General features: G+C 33.3%; 1 protein-coding gene across 3 annotated transcripts in view; it reads right to left on the bottom strand.

Moving 5' to 3' along the window:
• The window catches only part of LOC132741445 (histone-lysine N-methyltransferase NSD2-like), a gene marked incomplete at its 3' end in the record, with an annotated part of 44,557 nt that extends 25,749 nt beyond the window's left edge, over positions 1 to 18,808 (bottom strand). For 2 of the 3 annotated variants that reach the window (XM_060729602.1, XM_060729604.1), the window contains 6 exon segments: positions 2,288 to 2,505; positions 2,887 to 3,603; positions 4,352 to 4,459; positions 5,037 to 5,726; positions 11,455 to 11,665; positions 18,653 to 18,808. In XM_060729602.1, coding sequence (XP_060585585.1) covers positions 2,288 to 2,505; positions 2,887 to 3,603; positions 4,352 to 4,459; positions 5,037 to 5,726; positions 11,455 to 11,665; positions 18,653 to 18,661 — 1,953 coding nt within the window. In that variant the 5' untranslated portion in view covers positions 18,662 to 18,808. 3 annotated transcript variants of the gene reach the window in all.
• Positions 18,809 to 22,106: the final 3,298 nt, after the last annotated feature.

Here is a 22,106-nt window from a genome sequence, read left to right as displayed (position 1 = left end):
GCTTTAAATGATCCAAATGTCGTTCATCTTCTCATAATTTGGCTATTTAACGTGGACGGCATAGAAATATACCAAGAAATGAAAGATTGTGTAGTAATTGTAATGCCGGTCTTATAGAAAATGAGTATCATTTTGTATTAATATGTTCTAAATTCCAGGACTTAAGATCAAAATATATAAAGAGATATTATTATACGTGGCCAACTAAACAGAAATTTGTGCATATATGTGCAAAATCAAAAGCAATAATTAATAATTTAGCAAAATATATATACTATGCAAACTTGCGAAATAACTAGTCATCTTTAATGCAGATACATATAGTGTACATGTTGTTTTAATGCAATAAAATATTTGTAGTTGTAGTTGTTATATTCTAAAGAAAAGTCATACCGAATATGACTTATATTTTATAAAGTTTCTGATTGTTTTTCTTGATCCATGTGTCTATGATAAATCGCCAATAACACCTTTAATGATGGGCTTTAATAAGTGTGTGTCAATTACGATAAGTGCGAAAATCCAATAATCAAATCATCGTATTAGCGCATTGATTGCTGCCGACAACCATGTGCACGTGTCATACGTTGTATCAATTTTTTCCTTTTCTCAAATAGAAAGATCTTGTCCGTGCATTTCAGCGGATAACGAGTCATATTTGGTATATTCTATTGGCCATGGATATGACTTTTATATGGAATAAGAAACTAACCACTTTTAAATTATGGGCAAAATTTAACGATTTGCTACATGTATTATTATTTTAACTTTATATATAATGTAAATGAAGTTAAAAACATACAAAAAACTTGCGATTTGTTATATTTTGTAGTTTTATCATAGAAAATAAATCTGATCATTTCAGTTTCAGGAACAACAATTGACCAATTATGCTTTTGAAATTAATTATATAATATTATTCATTATCACTATTGCGTATTAAAGTCTTAATCGGCGCAATTAAATTTACCGACACTTTTATGCCAGTTCATGTTTTTTACTATTGTTCTACAATTAATAATAAATCATTTTTATTCCATCATACAACAAAATGACTTAAATAATTTTCTTTAAAAATATATATTTTGGGGCCGGAATGACCAATTTTGGGGCCGCATTGACCAATTTTGGGGCCGCATTGACCAAATAAAAATACTGTGGGGCCGGATTGACCAATTTTGGGGCCTGGTTGACCAATTTTGAGGCCGGGTTGACTTGGGGCCGGGTTGACTGTAATTCAGTTCAGCGAATTTAAATTGTTTTTTTTTTTTAATATGAGCGGATTGAAAATAAATCATTTTGCGGTTTTATCCGTCGACAGGTTGTAATAAATCCCTCGGGGCTACGGTCTTAGAATCTGTAATACTACTTAACTTTAACTTTGCAATATTTATTATACAGTCCGACCCCGGTTATTCGACAACCCTTTATTCGAATACCCGGCATTATCCGAAGTAGATCGGCGGTCCCGTTTTTATCTCTATATAAAACAATATAAATACGAGCGTATTATTCGAAATGCATTATCCGAATACCTCCTATTTTTCGAAGTAAAATTTCGGTCCCGATTATACAATTATGAAAGAATTTCACACCTATTATTCGAAGCCAGCCTAATTATTATTCGAAGCCAGACTAATTGGCGCAGATCCACTCGCTGACCAGTCGACTTGTGAAAAATATAGTCATGCGTGTGATTAGACAATCATGACAATAACTCTTTGTGTGTTCTTTAATCAACTTTAATTACCGAAAATGAATAGCTATGCACCGTGTCCGATTTTGTTGAAGATGACAGCAATAATTTTTATACAATCCGTATATGTGAATTTGTCAAAACATGCAAAACATTTTTTTCATTAATTGCAACGCTACATGAGAGCCTTAATTTATCCTAATCGAAAACAATCGAAGTTTAGCTGTAAATACCGTAGTGACGACACGGCCATTATCAAGGCTTTGCGCGAAACGAAACGATACATAATGTAAAATAAAATGCAAGTATTTATGTCTTCAATGTCAATACAATAATTTTTACGCATCTTTTCTTAAATATTTATTTTTCTCAATTGATTAGAGGAAGCAAGTGTGTTGTAAACGGTAGTTTTGCGATGATTGGTCAAAGTGGAGTAGTTTTCGTCTATCACAATATTTCGATTTCGATTATTCGAAGTAAATATTCAGTCCCAGGCACTTCGAATAAACGGGGTTGGACTGTATGACAAAACATCCATAAATAATATCATCTTCCCACCATATGCAATAAGTAAGACATTTATTTTCAAACCTTTACTTCTTTTTGCTCTGTAGGAATGGTAGATGTTACTACAGGTGAATCAACTGCAGCACGTGATCTCCTCGATGATTTACCCTCGGTTTTTACAGGAGCTGGTTTCTTCCCAGAAATAACCTCGTCAACGACTTTGTTATCTTCTTCAGCCTCGAGAACTTTCTGGGACGGCCTTCGTTTCCGTCCAGCACCTGGTGACATGTCATCACTGAGATCTGGAATATTTCATCTCAAAATTGTATTGACCAGTCAGTCGATAAGGAAATATTGCAATGTATTTAACCAACAAACGTTATGTCTAAATATTGAAAAACGTGTTGTCTTAAACCCTTGACCACATCAAATATCTTAAATGGACTTGCCCATTTCTATCAACAGGGACAAAAGTCACAAAAACCAGATATTACCATTGATACACTGATTAGCCATTCAGGTAAGGTGAAACAAACATGCTTAAAGTTTAAGTATTCATTCAGTGTGAACTGACTTTTTCATATTCTTATTTATTTCAATTTTTAGCAACGTTTTTTGGGGGGCTAATGTATATCTTACATATATTTCTGCTTCTTTATATAATATAGATTATAATCTCATACCAGATTCCCCTCGTTTAGTTTTCTTGTATCTAGCTTTCTGTTGTTTACTCATCATACACCACTGTTGTCGACAATAATCCATCAACTCATCCTCCGTAAATTCTGGATGTTCTAAAAGCATACTTCCTCGCAAGTTCTCACAAAACACTTCAAATGATCCTTCTGTCGCTGACTTGACACGCGAGGAACTCGATGATCTTTTTCCAATTTTAACAGGAGATTCAACTTTACTTTCCGATTTTGGTGTTTCTAATTTTCTCCGTTTCGAGGAGGTATTTTTTGGAGTTTTTGAAGGAGTTTCCACTTCTTCATGTTTACGTTTCTTACCCGGTTTGTCTTCAGCAATGGCTTTTTCAGCACCTTGAATAATTTTCAAATCTTCATCGAGTTCTTTTAACTTCTCGCTTACAGATTCTGTCAATTTTCCCTTAGGTAATTTATAAACAAATGTAAATTTAGCTTTTCTTTCTTGCCGATTAAGTGGCAGAGCTGTTTCTGCTTGAGCAATTCCAATGTTAACAGCTTTAACACGATTAGGTTTTACACCGTACCATTCTTTTAATTTCTTAAGTTCTTTTGCTGATTTTGAGGCTGCATATAAGCCTTGCGTATATTCTTCAAATTTGTCCTTTCCCTGAAATTCTAATAGATTGTTCATTGAGATCCAGGCCCTTTCTGCTGCGTCTCCAAAGAACTGTACATGATATTCTCTGCACCCTGTGAATTAAATATAGGAATAATTATCACAGAAACATCATAAGCATCATAAGGGCATTGTTTACATAGTAGAAACTTTAATAATATCCATCATATGTAGCAATTAGGATGGGAATATCTGTCCTACGGGTACCCACCAATAGAGTGGTAACAAGGCTTACCATCTTCATAGTGTCTCATCTGATTATGATACATATCTATTTATTACAATGTTACAGCTATGCAACTGTTTTATATAATAACATTTACAAACATAAAGAGATTTATAGACACATTAATATATCCTCTATTAACAAACCTATATTTATTTTCTTATGTACTTTCCCTACAATTTGGGTCTTAGTCTATTCTAGGAGAGGGGATGTGGAAATTCACTCATATATTTGAAAATTCCCCCCCTATTTTTTCAGAGGCATGGAAAAATTTTACATAGAGAAAGAAGGAAAAAGATAAACAAATGCAATAAATTATCTCTTTTTGATAAAAATCCCCCTCTCCTGTTTTTCGAATCCTAGAATAGACACTGATCTTACACACATATATATTACAATTGAAATATCATTCAAAAGTCTTAGACGTACTGGTGTTAAAATATATCCACTCAACTAAGTATTCTCTATAAAATATCAATTAATGAAAATAAAAGAAGTAATGCATTCTGTCCATAAAATTTTCTCGAGACTCAAGTATGAGACTCAAGTACTTTTCAGAATTAAAATAAGCATACATGTAGATATAAGGTACTAACGGTTAATTCTGGTATATAATGCTGAGAATGGATCATATGATACCATGCATGGCCACCATGGGTGACTTGTAACCTTTGCCCATACCATATCACCAACCAGCCATTTCACTGCAAAAAATACAATTTGTATTTTCACCAGATTCTTTACAATTATAAGTTGTTTTTTCTCTAAAAATTCTGCTCATAATTACATTATAATAAACTAAAACTATAAATAAACTAGGAATGTATCCAAATGACATGTATCCTCCCACATTCCACTGCTTTTTCTCAGAAATTCTGTTAACAGATGGACAGTGTGACAACAGCATGGACAGACAAGGGCAAATTAATCCCACTTTAGTGGGATGTATAAAAATCTGCCGATTTACTTAGATTTAAAATCTATACCAACATATCGCTACATAACTAGCCATCAGAAGACTCAATTCTATTACAAGTCATGAAAATACAAGTAGCTAAGTATCTATGTAAATCATGTAGTTTTAACCCATAACCTGCTGGACTTCTTAAAATTTAAATAGATGGTGCCTAGCTTCCAATTTTGAAACTGTCTACTATCTGGCCTCTTTCTACACTGATAGAAATGGTTAATTACTTTTGGGTCTAGCAGTTAATTTAATTTTTAATTCAAATTTACATTTTTTTCTGCAAGGCAAAAATACTAATATAGATGAATGCATACCTGGGTATTTAGCCTCCAGCTCTGGATTGACTTCTGGTTTTGGTTTAGTCAATTTCTCTACTGGGGTTTTTGGAGTTTTTGGAGGAGCTTTAGTATCTACACCAGCATCATCCTCAAACTTCTTTGGTTTTCTTTGTCGCTTATTAGGACTGGATTCATCTGATGATAAATTTCCTTCACTAACTGCAGGTGACTTAATTTGTTTCTGTCTTTTTGTGCTACTATCCCTAGCTGGCGATGTTTGTGCTTTCGATTTTGTTTGGGATTTCTTTTCTGGAGCTTGTTTATTCTCTGCCGACTTTCTTTTACCTCTTGATTCTTTTTTACCTGAACTACCCTCTGATTCTGCTTTAAGTTGCTCTCCAGAAGCTTTACCTTCAGAAACACTTTGTTCAGTGATTGGTTTTTTTACTTCTTCTTCACTTTTACTCGTATCTTTACTTGTATCTTTTTCTATCTTTTCATTCTGTGCATTTTCACTATTGGTCAATTCTTCCTTTTTATCAAGCTCCTCATTTTTATCACTAATTATATCTTTTATTTCTACACTGGTTTTGCCATTTTGGTCATTTTTACTATCAAGTTTATCTTTGACTTCCGACTTGTCATTTTCTTTGTCCTCAACTTCAGCTTCCAGGTCAGCTAGTAGTTTTTTCTCTGCGGAGTCATCCACATCCATCACTTCAGAACCTGTGATAACAAAATTAATGTAAAGTTTAAGGGCGTTGTGTTCTTTCGGTCTTTAGGCCAAACAAAACTCGAACATTTAAAAAAGCATTGGAAAAACTGTAACATGTTTTTAATTGCCCCTGATTTTACCAGTATTTTTTTAAATAGGCGGTCACTGTCAACAATCACTGTCCTGGTATGACATAATCCATATTTCTGCGCAAAAACTAACTGCTGAAGGGTATAGGACAATAAACAACAATAAAAACTCAAAGTTCCAAGAAGCACAATTCCATAAAACAATTCAGAAAGGGCACCACAGTAGTATTTTACACTGATTTATAACATAAAGCTTTATTTGACTAGCAGAAATAAATAACCATTTTTTCTAATTTATAGAAAGTACAAATATTTTGAGGCATTGAACACTTTTTCATACATTATCTAAGTGCAATAAAGGATAATACTGTTTGAAAATAAGAGTTAATCTGTTACTGCACATAGGGGAAAGTTTGGGGAAAACCTCTTGGAGAAACAGCCTTATTATGGATTTTAATAACAGTAAGTGGACATTTTTGGACTCTATTTTAGAAAAAAATAGCCTGTTTACTGGACCTCATTCTGCCATATAAAATTGACATGGATCCATGCATGCAGAGGTCAACTCAGGTCAACTCATAAGCTTCATAAAATAATGATGAAAAGCAGTCATAACCTTGCCAAAAATAAACGCAGCATTTTGATGGACACATTAACTTGAAAACTACACGCTTTTGCTTTACAACTTTATATTGATAAATGAGGTATCTTCATTTCACAAACACAATTAATAATGTAACTGCATGCCCAGTCAGTCACATACTCATAACTTCAAGCATTTACTCAGTAATTGGAAAATATCAAAAGAGGTATGTTATAATGTTAAATTATGCATCAAATCAATAAATTTCAGATGCAGTGACATTTGAAACATTTTCTGTCAATTTATCACTAACAAACAGCTAAGCTTACCATCTGTATCATTATGATCATACATTTTGAATGAGTAGGATATATTGAAAACCTTTTTTCACAAAACCTGTTGAAAACCTCGCTTTTCAATGGATTAAAATAGAAATCAAACTTGCTGCAAATCAATACAAGCTGTTGGTTTTAAATGCAGTTGGGAATGTAATTGTTCATTTTTCCTGACAACAGGTTGTAAAATGGTGCCTTATACACAGCCAAGTTGTTTTTGTTTTTTTACTTCCCTTTGAGACAGATGTTATTTAAGTGAAGTGTCCTATTGAAGATAAATATCTGTTTCTTTTTCATGCCTCATTTAATAACACTTGTATACCTTATATTTATATTATTCACAATGAAATACAGCGAGACTTGCATGTCTTATGAAATGCAAGTTTAATGATAGGAAATATTAAGTATTATTTAATTATTCTCTATAATTTCTATATATAGTAACATTCCAAATGGCAGGAAATAAGTATTTTACCAAAAATGAATTCCTGAATATCCAAATTATAAAAAAAAATTGTATATAACCTATCACCAAAAACAAATTCCAAACAGTGCTTTTTAGGGTCAATTTGGGGCCGAAATTTGGCCCCGATTCCAAAGTATATACTTCTATTCTGGAAATATCATTTCATACAAAATAATGCAATCGGGATGAACATGATTTCTAAACAATAGCGTATACTCAAATTGAATAACATGGATGTTATCATTCGAATTCCTTTATTTCCCTTAAGGGCCTGCACGCACTGTCCCCAAAGTGGAAATAATCCTGCTAAATATTCACATATATAAAACTTACTTTAACTTGTTTGTATACAACATGTTTTTTAATCCAAAATTTAATAAATTTCATGTTTATTCTAATAAATTTTTTAATTTGGCAGTCAAAAAACAAATTCCATACCTACAAAATCAATGGATTAGATAAATTTCCAATACGAACTGTAGGAAAGAGAACCATTTAAGACCTTTATAAATAGTATTAATATTTTATACAGTTTCAAAAATTAGAACACCTGCATATACAAGTATATGAACATCTTTTTGACGCCCTTCAAACTGATGTAACGGAAAAAAGAATAAACAATGGACAAACCAATTTGATTAATTTTTACCTTTATCACACAAAATCTATACCATTTTTATTGAATGATTCAACTGTGCAATAACGTTCAATATTTACCAGAATTTATCAACATGCAAATATCCACATCCTGGGTAAACTTCAGATTTTCTAATTTCATACTGCCACACTTATATATATATGAATCCAACTTCATTAATTACAAAAAAAAATATAGTTTTCCGGGTCTCTAATAAATCGTTATTTTAACAATGTCCCTACATCCATGATAAACTGTTCATAGTAATAAACAAGTTTGAGAAAAAAATCTGTAAAATGGATACAGTAAATTTGTATATGAACAACTGCCATCATGAAGAAAAATCAATGGTAATTAAGGTGATGGGATATCATACAAATATTGATCTGTAACAAGATTTCCTGCTTTTCTAATCGGAAAACAATTAAGAACAATAGAGGACAGCACAGACATTAGTACACCTCTATTTTAAAGATGATGGCTCCAGATGTCAATTTTTTTTTTTACATACAATATGTTTCAAAAAAGATGTAACAATATTTACAACCACTGCAAAGCTGTAAATCTATATAAGTTAGTTAACTGTCTGTTAGTTACTGTATTTAAAAATATCAGTGTTTTTTTTTTCAATTTTAAAAACGCGTGGGAAAAGATAGCAGGATAAATCAGAAAAGGAGGAAAACCTGAAATATCAAATTCCATCAAATGAGAATAAAATTCACCCACATGTTTAAAAAAAAATCAAATTCAATTTAATTTAATCATGCATGGTACATAGCAGAGGCTTCCTGTATGGACAGCTTTCTATCTTTTAGTCAATTTAATTTATCAACTAGCTGATATAAGTCAGCTGCTGTTAATTCATGATTCTGGTGAAGAATGTGCACAGGGCATTTCAGGCATAAATAAAACACTTTTATGGGAAAATATATCTATTTGGGCTAAGGGGAAACAGCCTTTATTTGGCAAATATAGGGAAAAAATCACTGTAAAAATTAGTACAGAAGTGGCAGCATTTACTGATTAAGAACATAATTGCCCTAATAGTTATGATGTATTGGTTACAAATTGTTGTTGCATGTCAATATAATTTTAGAATTTAGAGTTTAACATATTTGTCATAATGTGATAACTGAAATGTACCAAAACTAGATTTTCAGCTGGATGTTGGGGTTCAAAACTGAAGTTTTTATCAACTTCATTTCAATGCTTTTTGGCACATTTTGAAAGGGAACCCATATTGCTCTCAATAGTGTGGTCACTAGAGTAAGACAGCTTAAGTAAACCAGTTTTGTTACTCTTTTCAAATGTTGACCAGTGGATTTATTTGTCATTAAAAAACGGATAACAGCATCTAAAAATTTTAGTTCATGCTGACACAATTACAAACCAAAGATAAAACGAAAAGAAAGCAAGATCATTTAAGTTTAACAGAATTATCTCCCTTTGTATCCGTACAAACAGAAAACTAGTAAAAACCGATTTACCGGTATATTGATCCAGCCCTAGTCGTGACATAGCATGTACTGCCTATTGCCAAATAAAGACTGAATCATAGAGTATAAGAAAGTTACAGGCATACTGCTTCATACACAATTAAACTAAAATAAATTCAAGAAGTTCGATTTTGAGGATGTTTTAAAAATCATAGATAAACCAAATAGTATGCTTTCTTTATTTAAGTCCATTCTCAACCTGAACTTTTTGTTTAGCTTAAGGCTGCAAGACTCCAGTCGAGTCAACATGTTACTTACAGTTTAAGAGTAACAAATGAATACGTAAGAGGGTCATCAGAAAATGAATTAATTTTGAGTTAATTTGTTACTTTTGATTGAAAAAACATAAAGCCACAAAACCTGGCACATAACTAAATTAACCCTTAGCGCGTAAGCGCACATGTTAAAAACATTAAGACCTTATGTCATTTTTGATGATGTCATTTTAAACAACGTAATGGGGCATGATGCGTTTGCCCTGACGCAAGAAGGAATTTATGTGTTTATCTTAGATATAAAGGAGTAGGTGTAGAAAATAAGCAACTGAAATATTTAATGCCCTCCAGGTTGACTTGACATGTGCAGTTGGACTTATTCTTTGTAGATGGGTGAAGGATTTCAATAATGGGCGGCAAGAGTCTTACAAGAAGCCCTCCTGTAGGTCAGTGACAGTTACAGATGTTATAACACCAAAGTTGTTGCTTAAATTCTCAAATATGATAGATGATTGACATGCAAGGAAATTGCTTATCCGTTCATATTATTCCGACGCCAGGGATCGACACTAACAGTATCCCTGGGTCCCCGAGGACACCAAAAATTCATAAGGAACTCCTGGAAATCAGCATTTTAAATAGTGAGGTGTCCCTGATTTTGCAATTATATGGCCAAGGGACACCTGTCGAAAAGTTTGTCTCTACCCCTGGACGCTTAGACAAGAGAAAGATCACTGCACTGCTGCACGCATTTCAAAAACAGAAAAAGAAAAACATGTTCAAATTTGCACTGATTTGTTGAAAACATATTCAGAGAAGGGTGAAATGATGCTGAATAGAGTGCTGTTAGCAACGAAACATGGATCCGCTCATTTGAGCCAGATTTGAAATGCTAAAGCTCTGAATGGCATACTCCAAACTCACCAAGACCTGTGAAATATCGCAGCAGTATGAACTGTCCAAAGATGTAAATGATCTTCCCTTATGATACTAACAGTGTTTTGACAAAAACACACAAAATTCAACTTGGAAAAAGAGTACAATGAGTGGTACCGTACAAGTACTTTTTTCTGCAGGAACTTTATTTCTGCTTTTTCTGCGGTTCGTAACGACACCGCAGATTTTAAAACCACAGAAAATTAAGCCCTTTCATATGTGTATGTCAAAATATGTCAACTATAGGTACTGTATAATTACATTACCATGTACTGTTATCAGCTTTTGTAGATGGGAATTTTCTTTATATATCTGTCGTGAATAAAATATCAGAAAAAAAAGTTACTTTGCTTGTTTTCTTTGTTTAAATAAATATGATATATGTATGATTTTCGCTCATCCTTAGCTGGATTTTTTTTTTTGTAAAATAAAACTTTTGTAGTTTGAGGATTGCAATAAACACACCCTTTTGTAGTTGTACAATATCTTGTGTCTATGTCAATTTTGCCATTGTTTATTATTCACACTTCATACACATACAGTATTAAAATTGTTGTCATTGCACTTTGTTGATTTTTGTATATTAACGTGCATATACCGATGTATGATGATTAAGACAAAACACATTATCAGTCGTCTGCATGTTAACCGGAAGTAAATACATGTTACATCATGTTATCTGTTTGTGTCGGTTAATTTTGTAAAAATATTTTAATTAAAACGCAGAAATAAAAAGCATCAATGCGAGAATAAAGGCACCGCAAAAATAAGATACGCAGAAATTTAAAACCCCTTATTTTAGCAAATATCGCAGAATATTAAGCCCGCAGAAATGAGTACCTATACGGTATTTAACTAAGCTTCTTCAATCAGCAATACGCCACAAACAACCGGGACTTTTCTTCGAAATTACCAGTTTAAAATGAAAATCAGATTTCAAATTAACATAGAAGAGGTATTCCACCATAATTATCTTATTTACCTATATGGACAACTTTTCCAACTCCTTCAACGTCAGTTGTTGCATGCTCCGCACCAGAAACATCAACCTTGACAGGAGCCTTAGTCTGAGAAATTTTTGGATTTCTTGTGGCTACAGCAATTTGAGGCAAAGTGTGCCTAAACCCACTAGCTGCTGGGGCTGAATCCAAACCATTTAGTACAGGTTTCTGGGGGCTGGCCATGACTTCAATCTGAAAACAGATGTTAGTGAATATTCAGACATTAGACTTTCATAACTTTTGCCATGCTTTAAAACCTTCAATGTCTCAGTCTACCAAGAAATTATTTGAATGCAAAATTTTAACCAGAAATTTTTCATGTTCATCAAGAAAATTCATTCAACAAGGCTAGAGTTATGGCTTGTGGTTCAGTGACACATAGGGCAGTGTATTACCTGCAAGGTGTAGTTCAGATCCGATCTAGGATTCAAACCCAACCATTCTTTAATAGAACCAAGAATCACTTCATTGCATTATTACTTAAAGAAATTATGTCTTAAAAACATTTCAATGAACCAATGACTTTAGAATACAGTACAAATTTAATTGCCCTTCACAAAATATACTCGCCCTGCATTTTAACAGACGAAAATAATTAAAATCTTAAACACGTGACTCAAAATTATGATTTACCTGTCTGGCTTTAATCACATATTGTTTATAACACTTTTCATACTTTTGATATATAACTTTTGACATAGCCTGTATACTTATTTCATTCAAATTGTAACATACTGGGCTGCGGAAATCAACGGCTTAGTATAAAACTTGAATCAACATATTTGTCGAATGCTGCTGTTGTTTCTGAAGGGGGACACATTAATCAATTCATCATACTTGTTCTGTAAAGTTTATACTTAGCCACAAGTTGATTTCCAGTTTTCTTTTGACAGGTTTTAATATTGAAATGAGGTCTGCAGTTTGATTGTTTTACCGAATAACTTGAACTTCATTTATAAATGTTTAAAGAAACACCATTTGAATCTGAAGAAACATACTTGCCCTTCTGGGCAAGAATGATAATTTTTTTTCCCCGACCCAAACTTCCACTTGCAAATGTGAGTGGGCAAGCAGTGTTGCATCTAGGACGCCCAATTGCGCGATTTGCGCATATTTTATGCAGATCGCGCATTTTAATGAAGTCAACGCGCGCCAAGTCGCGCATCTGACAATTTTTTAACTTTATTCATTTCATCTTCATCGTGCCTTGAAAGCTTCAGCCATGTTTGTTTTCACTTGTGGTAATGACTAAAATACGTACTAAAAAGCGTGTAGCAGCCGACTGGGTCATCTCGCAAGTGTTTTGTAGTATTCGTCAATATTTTATTTTTTCTACTTCCGTTTTTGAGCGGACGATAGCTGTCAAAAATGCCTGAACGTAAAATAAATGAATTCTTTTCGATAAGTCATAGTGTATTGTAAATGTGTGTCCCCCAATTTTTTTTCAAGTCCCCCACATTTTTCAGTTGAGTGGGGGACAATCCCCCATAATTTTGAAATTCTAGATGCAACACTGGGCAAGTGGAATTGTTATGGCCTGCTTTTACATAATTCATTTAACGGTTAAAGGTTTATCTTCCAGAGCTCTTTCAACTGAAGAACAAGATAAATGCATGTGAAATATGAACTTGAAAAAGTAAAAAAAAATACAGTTGTGTAATTTGAAACAAGCAGCAAGTGGATTACTAAAAAATTCCCAAACTTGATAACCAAAAGAGAAACATAGACCATAAGTCACCATAATTATGGTTCGTTTCTTAATGTCTATTTCAAGGCTTTTTGGCTTGCAGCCACGGCTGCAAGCCATCTGTTTTGGAAAAGTTGTTCCCGTTAGGTGGTTTCCTGCTTACATTTGTTAGTGCATGATAAAATGGGAAACCAGCTGCAATCGTGCCAATCGCAACTTTTCGGCCCTTTCCGTCACTATTCGGATTAATGATAATAGCCGATGTAGTTCCGATTGCAATCGTGACGATTCGGGCGATTCCGTCATACTGCGGAATCAGACGAAGTAATATTACGGAAATCTAAGCTATTTTAGTTACTTCGGTAATCCCAGTTTGTTTATATAAATAGGATTTCTATTTTTACTTGATTTATCGGTTTAAACCGTAATAAATTATAAACGATTCAATTCTTTTTCAAGACGCAAAAGTTAGTTTCTTTTATAATTGTTTTTTGTCTGTATTAGTTTTATACAATAGAGAATGGTTACTGTAGTAGTATTCCGTATCCAAAGGGTGGTCCTGCTTACCAAATCACACAGAATATTAGTGCATGATCGAGTTATATTTAGATCTACTGTACGCATGAGGTAATCTAAAATTAGCCCATGCATATCATTAACCTTACCACATGCTGATCTACAGATAGCGCATCGTAAACATAGTTGATACATGCTTATTAATTGGTACCACGTAACGAAGTATTTTAGTGCATTTACTTGTCTATAAAGCTGCTATATAAATGAAATTAGCAACTGCCAAAACAAATGATTTCTCTGCGAAAAAAGTGGAAATGAAATGTGCACACTTGTTTCCCTTCAGTGTGATAGATAGATCTCCACGTTAGTATTTTTACGATTGATTATTTTCTTTATTAGTTTTATACAATAGAGAATAGATTTCAAATAGTTTTGACAAAAAAATTCGTTTTTACAAAAAAAACACTAAATAAACCCTTTATGATATACAAATACCGTAAGTCAAAAAAATGTGATAATAAATTGAAACAAGAGGGCCATGATGGCCGTGAGGTCGCTCACCTGTATATAGGCCCCCCCCAACCCCCACCCAACGTTGCAGGGCCAATTTAACCCAAGGGCTTTTATTTGCACAAACTTGGTAGACACCCATAAGAAGATGTTTCATGCTAAACATCTAAGCTCTAGCTCATTGGGCTTTTTAAAAGAAGATTTTTTTAAAGTTTTTACTAAACAAATATATTTAAAAACAATGACACCCCTGGGGCCGGGCCAGTTTTGACCCCAGGGCTTTTATTTGAACAAATTTTGTAGACACTTACTAGAAGAGGTTTCTTGCTTAATATCTAAACTCTAGCTATTTGGGTTTTTTCAAAGAAGATTTTAAGTTTTTGCTATACACATATAAAGAAAATCAATGACCCCCGGGGCGGGGCCAATTTTGACCCCAGGTCTTTTATTTGAACAAACTTTGTAGACACTCACTAAAAGATGTTTCATGCTTAATATCTTAACTCTAGCTATTTGGGTTTTTTTCAAAGAAGATTTTTTAAGTTTTTGCTATACACATATAAGGAAAATCAATGACCCCCGGGGCGGTGCCAATTTTGACCCCAGGGCTTTTATTTGAACAAACTTGGTAGACACCTATTAGAACATGTTTGATGCTAAATATCTTAGCCATAGCTCTTTGAGTTCTTTAAAAGAAGATTTTTTAAGTTTTTACTATATGCATATAGGGAAAATCAATGACCCCCCGGGGCGGGGCCAATTTTGACCCCAGGGCTTTTATTTGAACAAACTTGGTAGACACTTATTAGAACATGTTTTATGCTAAATATCTTAGCTCTAACTCTTTGAGTTCTTTGAAAGAAGATTTTTTAAGTTTTTACTATATGCATATAGGGAAAATCAATGACCCCCCAAGGCGGGGCCAATTTTGACCCCAGGGCTTTTATTTGAACAAACTTGGTAGACACCCATTAGAACATGTTTCATGCTCAATATCTTAGCCATAGCTCTTTGAGTTCTTTGAAAGAAGATTTTTTAAGTTTTTACTATATGCATATAGGGAAAATCAATGACCACCCAGGGCGGGGCCAATTTTGACCCCAGGGCTTTTATTTGAACAAACTTGGTAGACAACCATTAGAACATGTTTCATGCTAAATATCTTAGCTCTAGCTCTTTGGGTTCTTTAAAAGAAGATTTTTTAAGTTTTTACTATATGCATATAGGGAAATCAATGACCCCCTGGGGCGGGGCCAATTTTGACCCCAGGGCTTTTATTTGAACAAACTTGGTAGACACCCATTAGAACATGTTTCATGCTAAATATCTTAGCTCTAGCTCTTTGGGTTCTTTAAAAGAAGATTTTTTAAGTTTTTACTATATGCATATAGGGAAAATCAATGACCCCCTGGGGCGGGGCCAATTTTGACCCCAGGGCTTTTATTTGAACAAACTTGATAGACACTCACTAGAAGATGTTTCATGCCAAATATCTAAGCTCTAGCTCTTATGGTTTTTTAAAAGAAGATATTTAAAGTTTTTTCTTTCGGTTGCCATGGCAACCAGAGTTCTGCATGGAATTAAATTCTTTGAAGAATTTTTAAAGGTGACCACTAAAGGAACATTCCTCTGAAGTTTGGATGAAATTGGCTCAGTGGTTTATGAGGAGATGTCATTTAAAGTAAAAGTTTACGGACGGACGCCGGACGGACGGACGCCGGACGAAAAGCGATCACAAAAGCTCACCCTGTCACTTTGTGACAGGTGAGCTAAAAAAAAACAATTTTAAAGGGTTGGGATGAAGGCACAACTGAGCAAGCCTTTCCTTTTAAAAGGAAACTTTATTTGCTCTACAATATAAAGCCGTGCACAAGAAATAGTCCCAAGTCTGTCTGTTTTTTCTCTCCTCTGTTGGCTAATCGGCTTACCTACCTATATAGCTGCATTCTCAATTTTTAAATGCGATCTGTATACAGACATTTTTTCTCATAGAGTTAACTTTGACCTTAGTACACCAATTCCACCATTTCTCTGAGATTAATGAAGAATAAGCATTTGATTCTATACTGTATATGACCTAGTTCTGGCTTCCATAACTTTATATGTCACTTTTATTTTGATGTTGTGCGACAGTAAAGTTATGGGTCAACCCTATTTGCAAAGGCTACCAGAATTTTGGCAGTTCGTGAGCAGTACATAAAAACCTATTAAAATCACCTTTATTAATAAAATTTGGGTCAAATAAAAATACCATTTGATAAAACAAATCAATTTTGAATCAATTCATGTTTTGTTTTTAAATGAAACTTCAATGACATTGTGCACCCAACTATTTGTTGGGGAAATATGTAGAGAATAATGTTTACCAATACGGAGTCTGCTTTCAAATGAACTCTCGCGGGACTTCAAGTTTTGGGAATTGTAGTATCTATTTTTAGTAACAGACAATACACTATTTTCAGTAAGTGTACGATTTTAAATAAAGACAAACAAATAACTCATGAATCATTACTCAAAACAATATAAATTCAACATGTTTTTGGTACAATGTCTGTTATTGAAAAAATATACCGTTATCCATAATTGCAAAGCCATGTTTTCAACTAAAAATAGCATTTGGGTCACGTGTCACCAAATGTCATGCAAAGGTATCGGAACCTAAATTCTCACTAGTCTTGTGATAATTAGGGCAGCAATGGCAGTTTTTTGAAATGTGAACCCACTGATAAACTTTGAGGCACTATTTCATCAATCTCGAACATTCTGTGTTCAAAAATATAGACTGAAGTGTCCCAAATATATCTAACTACCTGTATTAAAATAGCTTTTGTCCAGATCACACAAATTTATTGAATTACAGCATGACATAAAAATGTCACGGTTCTGGTTGACTTTCAATACGGGATTGGCTTCAGTGAACAGGTCTAGCAGTACTATCGTCCGGTCATGTGTTTTGACGCTCATCTATTTTGACGCCATTTATGTTTTGACCTAACAAATGACGAAAACGACCTCGCATGACGTCATAATTTGCTGACTGCACTGCAAGCATGTACTTACAATGTATAACTAAAACATGCGGAAAGACAGAGACATTTCACTGAAAATACTTCACCTTTATCAAATTTACTGTATTTTTTCATCTTTTTACTAATGCAAATTCAATCGATGTTCATGCAAGCCATAATTTTGCAAATAAAGCCTTTGAAAAATCTTGACCTGCCCTTTTCTGTTTCTATCCTCCATTTTAAAATGTCTTATGAGTGTCATGTGACCAAAACTTTGCAAAGTGTCCTTAATATTCACTGTAGCAGAAGGTGTACAGCTTATATTGTTTGAAAACGTTAATTGGTTTTTAATTGATACTGAGTAAAATTCATAATGGGTTAACTATTGTATATAAAGTTTATAAAAGAAAGAAAAAAATCATTTTTTCAAATCAACATATACATATCTTTGCAACATCTTTCATTTTAGATATATGTTTCAGCCCTGTAAGCCAAAAACAGATGCTATTCATCAAGATTAATGGTAAATACATTCAAAGTGAAAGAGACAGGTGCACCTATTAAGACCACTGCTAGGGTGTATGGCATTCCTAAATAATGGACAGTTTTATATGAAATAAAACATAATTTTAAGTTTTCACGATGTTGTTTCATTGCATGTTTGCTCATTAAAATTATTCTTTTGCTGTTCATATTACGTTACAGTGAAATATCCTTTTAAAATAACCACCCAATGAAAAGGCGTCATTTCATATGACTGTAAACATCAATGGATGCCTCCACGGTCTGTTTACTCAAGTACAAAACTTAACTGATTTTGAATTTTTAACAAACATAAAAATGGTTTGCAGTGATAAACAACATGCCATAGTAACTTTATATTGTATATTATTTTTTGATCAAGTTCAATATAAAAAATTGCACTAGTTAAACAGCTTCAGGGCGTCAAAACTAATGACTCTAGGATATATAACCTGTTCGCTGAAGTCTCTTTAGCTATATATGACCATGTGATTGTCCTTGTAATCTCATTTATCTGTGCATCAATTATGAATCTTATCACCGTAAGTTATTGTTAGGCCACTAGATTCTGGCTATATTCGAGCAGAATTTAAGAAGGCTGGTGGAACAAAACAATCTGTGAAACAACCTTTCTGTACCAGAAATACTGGACCTACTTTAACAAGATTTTGAAAATTTGCAAAGGTAAAAGATGAATCATTTCCACATCATGACATATACAAAATACTTCATGACATAACACGTATAACATCAACTCCTTAAAAACCAACAAAAAGTTATGCATTATGATTTAATGTCGCCATTTTGTGGACTTTTTCAAAAGAATTCTAAAATTAGATTTTCTAATGAAACTTTTTTCCTAAATATATTGACACAATAACAGTTGTATCTTTGCGGAAGTTATAATATTACATAGAATAAACAATAAAACATTACATTAGACATTTAGAATGGCATGGCATCAGCAAGGGAATGAAAAATTGGCTTTTTTCTTCTCCAGATAAATGATTTTTTTTTTCAACACAAGGTTCATTCGGAAGCCTACGGACGGCGGAAAGCGGAAGTGAAAAGCGTTGCAAAGATTGGCGGGAAATGAAGAATAAAATTATCCGGTTGTTAAAATGGTCTGACAGCACTATTTATTTTCCGCGTCAAATCTATGTATCTATAATACTGCCAACCCTTCTCGCTAGTGCTATAGGCATAAACTAAGTGCGAATTGTATTGTAAGAAAAAGGTGAAAGAAAAATAAACATGCCAAGAAGGTGAGACTGGAAATGTACTCTAGTCATGGTTAAAATTTTAATAGTGAAAGAATGAGACAAAGGATAAATCTAAATAGTTAAAAACACGGGAGCAATACTAATACTTCAACCCTACTAATGCCCGTTTGAACCGACTTAAGTACCGCTGAAGCCGGTGCTGGAGGCGTGAAGGATGTTGCACGTATTCTCTCATGTACAGACTCAATAAAACCGAGTCTGCAATTCTCTTGTAATTTTGTTGTAATTAATGCTTCCGAGGGATCACTTTGTTTCCAGATTTTTAAGTTGGACAGGATGACAATGTAGCTATGGAGTTTATTCCATAGTACAACCCTATGAGGAGTACTTATATGTATGGTAGCCAGGGGAAACCTGTATTTGACAAATGGATAAAGGGTGCATATGCCAGATTAAGTTACGTTGGACTTGGACATATGATATGGTAGATTAATTGCAACTATATATTATGGTATACATGTATCTTATAAAACAAGATGGGTGTACAGTCCAGTCTGCGATGGTCAATGGATCGTCGTCCCATTTCTTCATGCATGATTGATTGATTGATTTTCTTTAGACCGCGCGGTCAGGATAACCTACGAAAGTGCAAGCACTTATTTCCAGTAGGGTACCTTACCTTAGCAGACACTAGATACAGCTATGAGATGCAAGGAAATCCGGGAACCAGTCCCTAGCATGAAAGAGGGGAGTAATCCTTTTTTATTCATCATACTGCACGTCTCTAGATCATCTCAACTTTGCCAATATTGGTTTTAGTGTAGGGAGACCAGACAGTTGATGCATATTCAACCTTTCACCAGACCAAGGAGTTGTATGTTAGCTCTTTCACTTTTTCGTGTTTTTTTTCTTTCTTTTTTTCTTTTTTGTGTAGCCTGTTTGAATTAGTTAAAGTTATTCTACATGTAGGTATAAATGTGTTAAATTTAAGGTCAGCAGACATATCCAGTCCAAGATATTTAGCAATAGTGACCGATTCCGGTGTAATATAATATGGTTTTGTATGTGAGTATATCACAAGTAGACGTAGCCTGTTTGAATTAGAAGTTATTCTACATGTCGGTATAAATGTGTTAAATTTAGGGTCAGCAGACATATCTAGTCCAACGTACTTAGCATTAGTGACCGATTCCGGTGTAATATTATATGGATTTGTATGTGAGAATATCACAAGAAGACAACGCATAACTCAATGAGAAATAAGAGACACAAGTGTATTCTATGACTACAAGTTTTATACTGGAGATAAACTAGTAACAAGAACTGCTGTACTACTCTCTTAGCATGCACATGTATACATTTATATAAACAGTCTCATATTACACCGGGACTTAGCCATGTAGCATATGATTTCGACTCAACTCGTCCCATGGTACATATATACCGGAGATCAGGTCAAATACTCCATTACATGTATTTAGAATAATTATTTGTTCATTAGTTATTGTGTTTGATTACACTCTGTTCCCCTTCCAAATTTTCATTTTTTATATTTACTATTTGCACTAAAATTCTTACAAATTGTTGATAGCGACACCTTAAAATCAAGCTAAAAGTAAATCGAATAACAGATGCAATAAATGACATGTTTAGAGTGATGAATAATAGCCGATAATCCGATTAATAGTTTCCCTTACGACCAAAAAGTGGTAGTGTCTATCAACGAACAAGAATAGCCTAACGTATGTGATCGTAAATACTATTTAATGTAACTAATTTTATATAATCCATCAGTGAGACTCGCAATGGTAATAGTTTGTGAGAAAACGCTACTTCTCAGCTTCTGACTTAATGGGTGAAAAGGGAGCCTTTAGAAAACGTCGGTCTTTCGTTTCGTTTTGCTTGTAAAACAAAATACGCTTTATTTAATTATTGAGAAAAATACATGAAATACATAAAATTGTATTAATATTTAATGATCAGTTCCCTATAATTTTGTCTTATGATATATTGGTCTTCCTATCGTGAATTTAGTTCTTTGATGGGCAGCTATTACTATTGTTTATGTCCTGCGCTTGTTTATAGGTGTACAGCTTTATTGTGATTTCTGAAAATATCTTAAATGTGAAATACAACCAGATCTGTTTGGAACGTTTTTGTATAGTGTCACACAAAAAGATATGCAATGTAAGTTACACGTAAAATGATAAAACATTTAAAAGTTTTTACATCAACAATGTTATTGCTCTATAAATAAATATACTTATGAATAATACTATAGTCTATGTAGTAAATAAAAACACTACCGATAATTGCTTTGATAGAGTCCATCCCTTAACGCAGCCTATTTTCTTTAACTACTTTTAACTATTTTGTGAAAGTTGTATATATTAATATTAATGAAGCATATTCATTTTTTCCTACCCAAATTTGTTGTTTACTTTTCTCCATAAAATCACAGACCTGTATGGTATATTATATATATATAAGAACTGGGAAAGAATCTATTGTTATTCTGTCCCAGATAAGAGAAAGGGAAACACGTGTTGCTTTTACTGAATGAATTCACATTGCTTCAGTTCATGTCACACTAATCGTGTACAATCATAATTACAAGCATATACAAAAACAACAGAAACAACAACAAAACGGTTTATGAAATGATACTTTCCCGCCTGGGACATATTATAACCGTTATAACCAACAAAAATAGTAAATGATTAAAATGATTGAAAAGTTGTGCTTTCATTGGGCGAGAGTAGTTTCGTCGAAGTACCAGTTCGGCAAACTTATCGTATATATATAAATTATAATAAAAACAGATAGTAGTTTCGGCGAACTTAATTTATATAGTGCAAAAAATATCTGTTGAATTATGGGAACGTCAATTATCGTGGGTCTTAATGTGTGAAATATCACAAATTTTCATGCAATTTAAGACAAGATATTGAAAATTTAAACCTATTATTTATATTTGTCTTTAGTATAATAGCAATATGTACATAAAAGCATAACACAATACAAAAGATCTCAGTGAACAAACAACATCATAGGAATATATATACATATATAAGTAAAACCTGAAAAAAAAACAAATATATGCACATTAAGTGAATTTAAACATTTCTTTTATTTATTATTTTCTTAAGTATAATAATTATATAAAT

The sequence above is a fragment of the Ruditapes philippinarum genome, unplaced genomic scaffold (assembly GCF_026571515.1).
Source record: "Ruditapes philippinarum isolate M1 unplaced genomic scaffold, ASM2657151v2 ctg3171_1_1_1_1, whole genome shotgun sequence".
Classification (NCBI taxonomy): domain Eukaryota; kingdom Metazoa; phylum Mollusca; class Bivalvia; order Venerida; family Veneridae; genus Ruditapes; species Ruditapes philippinarum.
The sequence above is the reverse complement of the archived record's forward strand: the minus strand, read 5'-3'. Positions and strand labels throughout refer to the sequence as shown.